Source organism: Diuraphis noxia, unplaced genomic scaffold (genome assembly GCF_037042655.1).
Source record: "Diuraphis noxia isolate RWA-SAM2 unplaced genomic scaffold, SU_Dnox_SAM2 contig0002, whole genome shotgun sequence".
NCBI lineage: Eukaryota > Metazoa > Arthropoda > Insecta > Hemiptera > Aphididae > Diuraphis > Diuraphis noxia.
In genome coordinates, this window is record NW_028301712.1 from 59,786,977 (window position 1) to 59,801,470 (window position 14,494).

The 14,494-nt window shown below is 32.3% G+C and overlaps 1 protein-coding gene across 1 annotated transcript in view; it reads left to right on the top strand.

The window, feature by feature from the left end:
• Positions 1 to 867: 867 nt before the first annotated feature.
• CenG1A (Centaurin gamma 1A) overlaps positions 868 to 14,494 on the top strand; it is a 55,861-nt gene continuing 42,234 nt past the window's right edge. Inside the window, exon 1 of the mRNA XM_015509453.2 lies at positions 868 to 1,298. Within this exon, the coding sequence (XP_015364939.1) occupies positions 1,109 to 1,298 (190 nt within the window). The 5' untranslated portion in view covers positions 868 to 1,108. The remainder of the gene's footprint in view (positions 1,299 to 14,494) is intronic.

A 14,494-nucleotide genomic window follows, 5' to 3' on the forward strand; every position in this document is an offset into this window, starting at 1 on the left:
TTTTATTATGCGATAAATAATAGAAGAGAAATAACCGACATAAATTCGAGTTCAATATACTGCAAAAAACGACTGATTTAATAATAATAAGCACAGCGGTGGAAAATATTCTTTTCCTTGTCTTAGAATTTTGTTGTTTTCGTAAACGTCATACAGTGAATGATATAGGTAGAGAGTAGTATAGTACGTGCGAATTGTGAGCATTTTTTTTTTGTATACAATTCTCTTTAAAAAATGCATAGCGCCTATATATATTACATTATATAATATGTACAAAATCGATGAGATTATATTGTTATATTCTACTCGTATGTATGAGTCCAGTTCCGAAATTCATGTACATAGGTAGGTAGGTAGGTACGAGTATACACGTTGCGATCAGACTTCCGCGACATTTTTTCATTTCGTTTTTGGAACGCTCAGGGGGATTTCGCGTTTGGTTTGATAAAAATAGGGGTTGATTTAGTGCCTTTTAATGAAAAGAATCGTTTCGTTTTTTTCTCCGTATGTTTCGGTGTTTGGCTCCTGTATATCGTTAACGACAAAAGTGTCCGGGGATTTTTTTTTCCCAGGGTTCATTACTCAATTAAATTAAAATATATTTTTATTTTGTCTAAAACAGAATATAAAGAGGCTTTTGTGCAAACGTGCTGCGCACGCACGCGTGTCCATCATTCTTCCGTTTTTCTCTGGAAAACCAGAAACGATAATATACGCGATGGTGGCGCATGCGCCTATACTCCGACCGGAACATCTGTTGCCTGGTATCGCCGCCGCCGCGCGCCGCCCGGTAAACAAACGCGCGCGCACCGTAAGAGAATCCGTGACCCTACTCGCGGCCACATGACAGCGGTCTGACTCGTTCCCGCCGCACTCCGTCGTGTTCGCGTCGCCACGACAGACGTTTGTTGTTTGCTGTCGTCGTCGTCGTCGTCGTCGTCCTTGTATTCGTGGTTGTCGCCGCCAAAAAGTTTCCGAACGTTAGTGACATAAGAGTTAAACATTTTTTTTTACAAATTTATCGTCGAATTATATAAGAGTGGTCTATTCGGTATACAGTTTATGATCACGGTCGTGCGCTTAGCACACATCACGTGTCGCTGTGACGATGTTAAGTGCCGCCACAAAATGGGTGACCACGACACCATCGTCGTCGGAACCCAAGACCGAAATGGGACCTCCTTCGAGTCGAGGCACAGTGCTCAGAGTGCACGAATCATTTCTGAGATCACTCAAACGCCGGTCACTCCGGGTGAAGAGATCTAAATCGTTGGTTATCGCCGAGAAACGGAAATCAGGTACAATAATTATAATATTCGATATACAGAAAGTGTTTATAGATACCTATAATTGTTAGGTATCTTATCAAGTATTTACTATCTATACTCGGGGTGATTTTTGAAAAATGGATTTAAACCTGCACATAACGTAAACGTATTATTTTTGATTTTGTTCATAAGAGATCGCTTTGCATACGTATTTTGTATTTAATTCCCGTTGATATATAAAATACAATATTATGTCTTCATTATTTATACCATCTATACGCATACACGAGACTGTGTAAGTGGCGAGTATATAGTCAACTGAGTGAAACGTTCCAATGCTTTTCAAATCCCCGACTTAATTGATTTTTCGATATAATATATAATATAATATATATAATCTTATACATGCTGTGTTATACTCGCCTCACCAGAACTAATTGTTTTTATAGACGTCCTTCAAATCGCACGTGTAACCCTACGTTGTATTGTTCGTAAGGTGTACGTATTTTGATATCGACAAGACATGTTCATGTATATCTAGAATGAATATCATATATACATATATAGTTTTAAGCACATGCATCGGAGCGTAAATATATTTGTAGACGAGCGCAATCCAATTCATCACATAAAAAAATATTATATAATATCATTATCTCTGAAATAATGATGACGTTATCCAGGGGCAGACGATTATTATTCTGATTAAATTAAAGTTAAGTTCGATCTTATCTAGTCTACATTTTAGCAAAATGTAAAATATGATTTTCTGCGGTATTTTCTTCGTCATAAATGTTTATTCCAGTATCATCTCATTCCCGCAGCAGCTGTAATACACCTATTACTATCTTATCATTCCTTATTAATTATTATGTATCAAAATTCGCGTTTTTGGCACAATTATTTGTACACTTTGTTATGATGTTATTATAATATTGTGCTGTATTCATATAATTTAAATCTCTGCAGTATTGTTTCATGTTTGAGCACTCGAGCATTATAAATACTTTATTCATTTGCCCTCATTAATTGTTACGTTAACTCGGAAGTAATCAGCTTAAACCTTTTATTTTTTTTAAATGTTCTAATAATAATCTTTAAAATAATATTTGTGTTAAACTTTGAAAAAGAAACAACATCTGTACCCCCTCCCATACCTTAACTACTGAAAACTTTTGCTGACGCAATATTTTGTTTACTATGAATACTGCGTTGTTCTTTATCATTACAGAACAAATACAAATCTAATGTTTTGTGTTTTGAATTTTTTGTAACTCATTTATAGGGGGTTTTTGCGTCGTGTACGGTAGTTTTCTGTATACCTATAGTAGGTATAGGTTACTACGCGCAACTGTGGTTTCACCCGCCAAAATGAGAAATAACCTACGGCGCCAACTAAATTTATTATAAAATATACCTGCAGAAGGGTCTGGTATTTTTTGGTGGCAACACAAAACGCTGATTTATTATCACACTGTATTTGTATACCGTTATATAAACCATTGCCGTAGATTTCGGGGCTGTATATAATATTATTGTTTTAAAATAATATAATAGCTAGCCCCCAATATTGTTCTACTCCTAATGAATATTATTAAATATATAAGTAGGACATAATGGATGACCCCCTCTGATCTTTTTTCAGAGTCGTTTGGATATTATACAACTCGCATTCGCGGTGTCCCTATAAATTTCCGTCTATGTACATTGTACACCCTTAGATATTATTCTTTATATTCCATTTAATCGTCCAGGCCTTTTAAAAAAATTAAATCTAAAGCGAAAAAATAATGTTGAGAAATTCTTGAACATTAAGTGAGGGTATATATGTATTTTATACTTAAGAAAATCTAGCTGTATGTATACAGATATAATTCTGTTACATTATCGTCGTTAGAAAATGTACGTAACCTGCCGCAGTGGTTGTCGTCAAATCTTACATTGTTATTCTTTTATCTGCCGAATATGTATGTGTAGGTCCAATTCTATGTAGTTATGTATATATGCAACTAAAAACAAATACTCTATACTTGTATATACATCATATTGTTATAGAACTGTAGACGTAAAAGAAACGGCTTGTAAACACCGGAAGAGTCGACCTACCTGATACATATATATTACATATATATACATATGTTCTACTACTATATATGTATAACTACCGTCATACCTAGTTTTATTATTATTTTTAAATCCCCGTTCGTATATATAGCTTCCGAGAGTACAATATTGATAAGAGAATAGTTCGATGCTACTGCCACTCTGTATTATAATATTATTAAGATACTCCTACTTATTTCTCAGTTTGTTATTAATTATTATATTAATATAGGTACGCCACGATAAAGCAAAAACAGCCCATGTTTCAGAAAATACACTGCAAAAAAACGAAGGATGAACGATTTTTGTGTGAATTTTCAATAATTAGCGATATATACATATAATATATTATGTATGAAAATAAAACCAATCATTTGTTTATTATACATTCTTCTTCTATAAATACAACCTTCACAAATAATACATGCGTGTTAACTTAGTCGCTTATTAGCCGTTTTTTTTCTTGAAAAAAGTCTCCCGAGTCTCCGACAGCGTATATTTCGTCCCAATTACGAGTAACACTAAAATTGCAATTTACATAACAATAATAACGTGTTTTTTTCAATCTGAACTGTATATAATATAATGAACTAAACTTCTAACCCCTCCAAAAAAAAAAAACAACAACAACAACAAAAACTGCAGAATAATTGGCGTCGATGAGTTGTGCAGGCATATGTATACAACCGCCTACTACGTCTTGAATTTGCATTCATACGTCTGCTCTGTAGCATGTATATCTTATATACCTTATTAGTTTTAGTTTTTTTAACCACAAACATTAAATTGTTTACCCATTCATGCTCTTTCAGGCGTACCTAACATATTCTTTTGAAACAGTACCCGATTGACACGCTTGTCATTATTGATGTCAACTTTTATAATATGTCGAATATGATCCATTTGACCGGTGAAAGACACTCATTCTTAGGTTAATTTAAATATATTTTTTAAATAAATAATAACTATAATATATAAAATGAATGTTTTTTTAGATGATCATTAGATTTTTATAGGTATGTATAAAGTATATCTTGTCGAAATTCACATATCACCCAAAATATTTCTAAACATGTTTTTTATTAAATGTTTTTTATTTATATAGACATTTCTTTTTATATTTCTGCAGAAGAAAATTGAATTCAAACAATATGATATTAATCCACCTCGACTTTGGGTGGTATGGGACTTACATTAGGACACTATTTATACTCGTATATGTATATATTGCATACTGGATTACCTACAAAACAATAGGAAATGTAAATTGTTTAAAATTATAGAAGTTCTAATACTAGATACATTTAAATACCTACTATATTATATTCTCTTATTACGATAAAATGTTGATAGTAAAAATTTTAATAACTATAATCCCTTTTTCTAATTTTTAAATCAACAATAAAATGTGTACAGTCACCGTGAAAAGTAAAAAATAAATAAATATTTTGGACAAAACGCGGACAGCATTTCAAACCTGTGAGATAGCTACAAGACTTTCCTGTAGGTATAAATATGTATAATGTTAATGTATATATGCGCCACGTGATCGGATTACGTTGGTTCGAAAAATTTATTATTGTATAATATTATTTATAAGAGGGCTGTGAGGAACTGTATATGTATGTGTATATATGTGACGTACCGGAAGTTTGCAGTATAGTTAGGCTTATTTTTATGCTCGCCTAGTTGCGTAGATCAATACACTGATGTATACGTGTTGTATATTATTATAAAAACCATTAGTTTCGTCTAAAAATCAAAAGTCAATCGCCATGTGTCTTAATCACTAAATTGAAATAATTGAATCGAAATTTTCAACCATAAAAAAATGTAACAAAAAAGTTTGTAGGTAGGTAGATGATTTTTGAAACCAAAGTTTACCGAATGAATGTTTGTAATACCTATAAAAAAAAATCACTTGCTCTGTGCATGACATCGACGTCAACAATATAAAACACAATTTATTGCACATGTATTACGATTACATTAACGCTTCGTAACATTTCGGTTGTTTACGATTTCATGAATATTATGTATTTATTTAACGTGTCCTATATAGATTTTGCAGATGTGTGTATAATTTATTATAATCGCGCGAAAATGAGTTTGTGTCGTCGTGAATCCGTTTAACTCGTAGAGTAGGTACGCCTATTATAATATACGTGCATATTATATGGCGTTTGGAACTTTATCAAAATATGCTGCATAAATGGGTCGCTGCAGACAAGGCTTAGAAATGCTTGTAGATAATAACGCTAACATGTTGGTGCTCGTACAAGCATGTGATTATTAGGACGTTGTGACGGGTTAATTAGAGTTGAAAATTCGAAAATATGCGCGTATATAATATAGGGATGGTTATAGAATAAGCCGTGTGTTTTAAATTTATTATTTTTTTGGTTTACAATGAGGTATCTAAAATTATAGTATCCATAGTGAAAAATAATAATCGCGAGGTTATGTGAAATTTATCACGTTCACTATACGTGCGGTTTAAATTGAATTTAAAACGAATTTACCGAATGAAATCGAATTTTCGGGAAAATATTATATTTATGATACTATATCAGCTGTCTCGGTGGGCAATTGCAAACAAACAACCACCATTATTATAATTAGTTTACATAATATAAATTAATAAAAACGAATTGAGAACATAAAATCATACTAAATAACTCTATTTATTGTCTGTATTCACTTAGGATATGATGATAAATAATAATTATATTCAATTAAACTCCCAAGGTGAAATGCCATTGTTTAGAAGTATATTAAGAAACAAAACTATAGGGGGTTAGCTGAAACAACCCTTAGTACCTATACTGACCTACCTGGCTGTATACATTTACCGCGTTTAAATACGGCGCCAGTCAAAATCCTCTTATTACAGTTTTACGCGTCGATTTACGACCGTTTCAGCAGTCAGCACGGGAAACGGCCGCGTGTAAAATAATATTATTTATATCTATATATATTATTGTAATGCAGTAATATACGCGACGGGCAAAGTCAATATAGAACTGCGGGGCGCCCGGATACCCCCGATTTAGCGCGACAACAAAACAACGGCTCGTGTGCAGTTTGGATGTTTAAACAGTCTGAATATGATTTTCGCCCCGTGTCGGAACTCCCGTGTTTAATAATAATAATTTTTAATAGAAATTCTGTTAACGGGTTTTTTCGGTTCTTTTTATCCCTTATAAACGTGTGCTGGTTTGCGTGATGGAAATTAAGGGGATATAAATATAATATTATGTTATCGTTGCAACAACTAATGCGTATACATCGTATCGGAGAATCTAGGCGCCAACAGTCTACGTACGTATATATGTATAATACGTCGAATCGCGTGCAGCGTACCATATATGTATATAGCCGAAGCGGCTACTTCCTCCCCTATTTTATCGGATTGGCGTCGTCGACGTCTCTGAAAGTGGGCACTACACGAAAAACTCGCGTCGGGTGCATGCACAGTAGGTACATAATAATATAAGTTTCATGTTATGTATACCTGAAAAAAATCGTTCGAAAAAGTTCTATGTACGCCATATATTATCAGCCTAAAGTATCAAAGTGGTGGTGCGTAACTTATTTAGCGTATATAGGTCCAGGCACTTCACACCGATTTACGCTTAATTCATGAAAATCACGATACATTATGTTAAACATGTTTACATTTGATTAGTTTTAAACGCATTATCGGCATTCAATGAAATTCTCAATTATTTTTGATAAATCAGATGCGGATATAAGAAACTGTATACGTGCCTAGTGTCACGTTTATAAAAATACATTTCTATTTTTTGATTTAAATAATAATGATATTCGAAATGTATATCAAACAATTATCTGCAGATTTCTAATTATCTATCATTTATTACCTACTCATTTTACTTATGGAAAAAAATGCCTACCGTCTACCTTCTTTATTGCTATACATATATACACACATATACACATAACATACATATGTTTCGAAATATTTTTTAATACGATTTGCTCGGTCTGTTTCGTATTGTATTTTTGCTTAAGTTTTTAAAACTTTTTTTCAATGCTTTAATTCAATATACGATTAAAGAGGAAAAATAATAAAAATATAATATTGCAATAGTACTCTCAGTCATACGTCATTAATTATATCGCAAAAATATGCAGTTAATAGAAAATTTTCGTGTTTTGTGACTCTGGAGTTGTAGCTTGCGTGCAGCTTATAATATTCAAATGAACCCTCGAGTGTGCGTTTGAGAAAAGTTGTTTTTTTTGCTGACCATATTTTTGACGTATTGTTGTATGATGTTATCGTAGTATATTTTCAAAATTAACAAAATTGTTTATAATATATTTATTACCTATATACATTGCAATCATGTCATTTACATTTTTGCTTTTGGAGAAAGTGGTACTATTTTTGGTGACCTTATTTTTCTTCTGTTAGTACATAATATTAGCTTCGTGTACTTTTAAAATTCAGAAAATTGCTTATTCTATATTACAGTCGTGTAGTTTTTCTCGTGAATTTCGAAAAGCTAAGCCAGCAAATTGTAAAAATATGCACGACGTTCAGAAATGATGATTTTAAAAATCGGTTGCACTCTTTATATGTAATATTATATTTTTATAGATATATGTTGGTTTTTCGAATTACGTAAACATATTACTTTATTGACTTTAGAAAAGTAGGAATAATATATATTTATATATAAAAAATAAATAAATCGTCCTTTAGTTCTCTGTGTACAGCAGATTCGATTATTTCGACTCGATGATCGAGTTAACCCCGTCGAGTGCATTTTGTTATCGTCGTTCTTGTTCATATATACATGTCTATGCAGAGGCTCATATCGTTATATAATCGCATTTATATACTGCTGTTGTTGTGTGCGTAATACATATATATACACTGCTGCTTCGTGGGGAGTTTTAAAATCGAATTACAAAGTTTGAACTAGAGCGGAGTGGGAGAGCTTTTGTCTTGTATATTCTATATAATTACAAACTCGCGATTGGCTTTTGCGAACGATCGGTCGGTTAGTTCAACTTTACAGGAAGCTACAACTGTTTGATATTTATTATTATTGTTCATAAATTTAATTTGTAGTTTTTTGGTAAGACAGAATCGAAAGCATTTTCGTTTTCGTCGATTTCGCTGCAACAGCAAAAATGCGTCGTATATTACCCCTTAGTATTTGCTACTTCAGTCTAGTGTTAAGAACTTTTCATACGGTGACACGGTGTGAAGATCAGTTGCAGAATTTCGCTTGACTGCGCTCAGGTGAAGGATTAACAGTTCAGTTCTAGTCATTTGTATAATGTATACGATCTAAACACATATTAGTAGGTACCAATGACTATATTTGTGATAAGACTTGGCCGTAGAGAGGAAACAATCTTCATTCCTTTATCTAAAATATTTGAAGTTTTCCTATATTTTTATGCCTTACGACTATACAACCACGTAGGTTCATGTTAGCTTCTCACACTACCTTACCACCATTACCATCATTGTTTTTTTTAAGGAGAATTTCACTAGTAAAGATTGCATGTCATCAATGGACTTTCGAGTATCCATAACCGGCGTATATATAGGCACCTCGTGCATAACAGACATACAACGTTACCAAAATTATACAAATAGATGCAGAGAAGTTGGTGGGGATATCTTAAATTTGCGACTCGGCGGTGGTCGTTAAAATAATATATTATTTTTTATTAAAATATTGTTACCAGCAAGAGTATATAGCGTGGTATCATAACGCCGATGTGCATATGTTATGGTTTATACCGCATGTATATTGTTTTCGTTTAAGTATACCTATATATATATATATTATAACGTATTAACGTGTGTAGTGTTATATGCGCACATTGTAGGCCTATGATGGGTACTCGCAGAAGCGGTGCAGTCCATTATTTATGTTTTTATGTGTATAACTTATATAAGTTTATATATGACGTTCAAAAGCTTACGAGCGCATATTATAAGCACACAATCCCCTTTTGGTGGTTGTTTTTTCGGTTTATTCGCTGCCGATAGAAGCACGTAAACATGATACACGGCAAGTTGAATTATGTATTTATCATTGTCTCGGCGGTTTTGTCTTCTATTTTGTATTCTAACAAGAACACCTAACGTCAAATACCCGCAGTTACCCATTTAAGTGGGTTGGTAAATTATAAAAAAAAACAAATAAAAATTAATACAATGCTACAGGTATTACCATTATATATTGACATATTGTATAATATAGGTATAGTGTAAATTTGACTTCTCCTTATTAACATTCAAAATAATGTGTTATGTACACAATTTTCTTCACTTCCTTTGTTTAACAATGTATCTTTTATAATATAACTTACACATAACTATATTTGAATACTTAATGAAATATGAATATTTTAATTCTGTCTTTTAAACATTGCACATCTATAGATTAAAAATAATAAACCCTCTTATTTTTTAGCGTAAACTAATAAGTAATACTTATAAATTTAACAAAAATCCAAAATAGTACAGTTTTTAAACTGTCTATCATTTTAATAAGTATACAACATTCGAATTATGGATGATATATTGAACGTAGTAAAACATCTCGGGGCTGTGATGTGTATAGAGCTTTATAGTAATGCGTCGTCTAACGCTGTTCTATATATGGTAGTTATATCTACAATATTACTTCATTTAATGAATAACCTATACCTATTTATATTACATGTATATATATATGTAAAATAAAAAATTTCTGTCGCTTTCCGGATTGTAGACCGTGCGCCGAATCGTTAAACTGTTCACTTCCGGTGCGTATATATACAGTTCCTTTTTTCGATTACATCCCCAACAATAGCAGCAGCACGCGCGTTCCTAAAACCGTATAACCGCAAAGATCGCTTGCAGCATATTTATTTATACATTATAGTATTATATCTATGTATAATACCATGCGAGTATACAATAGACTGTGGTGGTAATTCGAACCATGCAATTCATTGCGTAAAATTATATGTATTATGTATCTAACTTGCTCTTTTAGTATTTTTTGCGTCTTGCCACTGGTTTTTTCTTCCCATTATGTTCCTTGCAGTTGGAACTATATATAATTGGTTTTATCGAACCCTGCACGTTTCGGCTGCGTGCATTTTAAGTAATATATAATTAATAAAAATTGTTATTTTCTTACGTATAGGTATAACCTATCGGTGTATAAATATGTATTCTATACTTCTCTGTATCCCTACCACTCATCAACTATGATATCTGGCCACATATGGCTCAATACCGCCTCTCCTGTGATTTTGGAGAAAATAAACCGTTCGTTTTAAATGTCACAAACAGTCGCGTCGTCGTACGCGTCATTTATGACATATTATCAACACAACGCGTGACAAGAATCGAAATTTTTGTTTTTCATGGTGTCGTTCGTAATAGTTCTATACATCATTATAATTATATATATATATATATACTGTTGTGATGTTTTTAAAATTTTGTGTGAGGTGAAATCTGGATGGGAGTGTCGATCGTGACAAATTTACGGAATTTATAAAACTTCGCAGTGATTGTGTTGGTATATGGATTCTAGACTATATATCTATACGTATTTTCAAAAGCAAAAAATAGTTTGAAGGTATATATGAAAGAGCGGAAAAGTGTTTTTTCTACACCCTTATTTGTGCGAGATTTTGGCAAAAAAGTTTTCGCCTTTTTTCACTTGCTTATACTTATACATAATATCTATCCGTAATTCCGTTTCTGTTTATTGTACTGTAAGGATAGAACCGCAGCTCTTTGAGTATTCCGGTCGTAAATTTTCAAAATCGTCCTGTTTACCTGCTTAAGTTTTATTTTACATTTATTTTTGTTGTGAGAAGATTGGGGTTTCTCATATACCTACTCTGACGAGCCTACTTTTCTTTTTCGAAAACTGCATGTCGTCCTTTTGGCGGTGAGTGGCATCGATTGTAGCTTAGCAACAATAATAACAGAATGAAATGAAAATAAACCATAAATCGATGCGAAGCCTTTAAAACATTTACATTTTCCTACGCAATATAATTCCCATGTATAATTTAATAATGCGTATATTGTGTGTATAGTTTAGTACCTACGACGCGACGTGTAACAATATTATATAGGCTCACAAAACAATGAATGCTTGCGGCCTATTGGGGAGGTGGGACCTGGGACCCGATGGTGAAGTGTGAGGGGGTGGTGGCTGGGTATATATAGTATATATATCCGATGTCGAAAAATATATATAGTTGGCATTGTTGCTGTCGTGTTTTATTATATGCACATACATATATATTTACTTTGGATTAGTACCTATTTTTTTTTTCTTTTAATGGTCAGAGAAACGGTGGCGTGAAGAAATACTAACCACAACTGTGGGCGATGCGGTCGTGTAGTAGGTATACCCTCTCGATTTCACCACTGCACAATTCACTATTCGAAATACGCGTGTTGCGTGTATAATAATTTATGTATATAACGCGTACAAGTTGATTTTTGTTTCTCATCAAGAGAACAATATAAAACACAGTTAATTTTTCTCAAACCCATACTATTATTAAGTCCACTGCGTTTTCGAACAAAATTTCATAATATAATATGGGTAATACTAGATACCTTTATTATGATTTTTGCGTCTACGCATTCAACCTTCCGATTGTTTTATTTAAGCGGAGATCAGAAGACCCCACTGCTGATACTGCTGCTCCCGCAACTATTATATACTGATGTTTTCGAATGAAGAATTATATTACATATATTCTTATACGTTTGTATTTTGAAACGTGGTGTACATATACTATACGAGAACATTTGGGAACACAGACATATTTAATGTATCGATTATCATCGTTGCGAACCAATACAGTTATATTATTAATACATATAGGGTGGTAGGTAACATTTACCTAAAGTTATGCGATTCGAGCACTGCCGTTAATATTTCAACGATAGGCAACCCGACTAACGATGACTTTAATAATATGGACCCACACTGTACCTGTATAATATGTTTTCTTACATAAAACATTAAAATGCTTTGAAATAATAAATCGATACACAGCAGACTTACTGTTGTAAATGTATAAACATATCGGGAATAATATATTGAATGCTTATTGGAAAGCGGCCATTATTGTTTGTAAAAGTACCCAACTCAACCTTTAACGATCGTTGGTGGTATTTTCAATTTTCAATTTTTTTTCTCGCGTTGCAATGGAAAAAAATTAAGTCACTATCTGTACATAATAAGATGTCACCGCCTATCTAGTATCTACCAAATCCGAATTGTAAGTATATATAGTGTACAATGTACACGTATATATGCGTACTCATTATATTATTATAGTACTGGAACTAATTTCGGTGTCCGCTTGGGTTTGTTTTCAGCCGTGGGAAAACAACCGCAAACCTTTAAGTATTCGTCGTATTAAGTTTGTCCATGGACTACAGTGTCCACGATTTCTCGACTCTCATACTTATATACTTGCATATACAAATGTGATGTTTTCGTTGTGATGACTCTCTTTCTAATTTGCTTTTTAAAGAAATTATGACTAAACAGCAACCGTGATTATTATGTAGTTTAATTTTTTATAATGTATAACGTTGGAAGAATTTAAAACATTATTGTTCGTGTTTCTCAACAGCTTAAGATAGCTTGCAGTTTCTATAGAAGACTTGTGTAAACGTTAAATAAGTGAACTATTATTGTTCAGAATACCTACTGTACGAATGAATGCCGAATAACAAAATTCCTAAGACATATATAAAATAATGGCTTATAAACCGTAGGAAAACAAGGTGGTCATTCGGTATTTTAATAATTAATCAACGTCCAGCTGATTAGAGTAGAATCTGAATTAAAGTAGGACCTAATTTTTACAGTATTATTGTAACGTGGTCAGGGATGGCCAGTTAAATATAAGATATTCAGGAAAAAATTAGTTATTTTGAATATATTTTCACCATAGCTCGGGAGCATGAATGGTATTAGGATATTGATATTACAAATAAATGACAATTGATCTTAATTATTATTAATAAAAACAAATTTATTATTACTTACGATTTACGACCAAAGTTACCAAAAATATGGGATTGTACGGAGTTTAGGTGCATTTGATGTTAATTGCAGAGAACTGTCTTTCTCTTACATATCTATATTGGCGGAGCCTTACAGTAATAAAATATATAAGTGACACCTAAACCAGAGGGGCTTAATATATTATAGTCAGCGAATAATATGCATTTTGTCCATATTATAATGTTTATAAAATACACATAACTATAATGATATAACATAGGTTACATTATATTTATGAATAACATATTGTAATTTTAAGGTACTCATATATTTTGAAATGTGTCAGAGTTAAGTTATACTTTTGTCAAATTCACATTAAACTGTTTTTAGTTTTAAAAAATATATGTTTTTTATTCAAACAAGTTCAATTATACATTACATATTATTTACGATAAAAAGGTGACTGATATTAATGGTTATTATTTTACAAAACACAAATTATAAAACATTTCTAAACTTCTAAAATTTCAATTGAAAATGTTTCCATTTTTTTCAATATTTAAACGCGTCTATACCTATTATTGACAAAGTATTCAAATCGTTAACAATATAAATTTAACATTTCATAAGGATGGTGACTGGAATAGTTGTAACTTTGTGAGTATATTATAATATTTATTGAGTACAAAGATGTACCCCGATGTGTGCAGTGTGCTGTGCGTATCATATAGAATAACGAACTTTATAAAATTTCAATGCAACATACGGACACTTAAAAATCAATCCGCTTTCGAGATTGCGTGTATAATATATTTTACGCGCCATGTGTCTGCGAAGTCGCGTGCTTCTTTTGAGTTAAGGTTAGTACACTATACATAGGTACCTACTACAAAACATATTATTATTATTATTGGTTATATATTTAATAATTTATATAAACGCGGTGCATCGTTAGCATCTTTATATTATGCAAGTTGCAGTATATGATGATTTGTCTGCACATTATGCAATATTATTTTTTGCGTTGACAGTTTACTGCAGTCAATGTATTTGATAACAATAATAAGTATTTCCTACGAATATTGCATT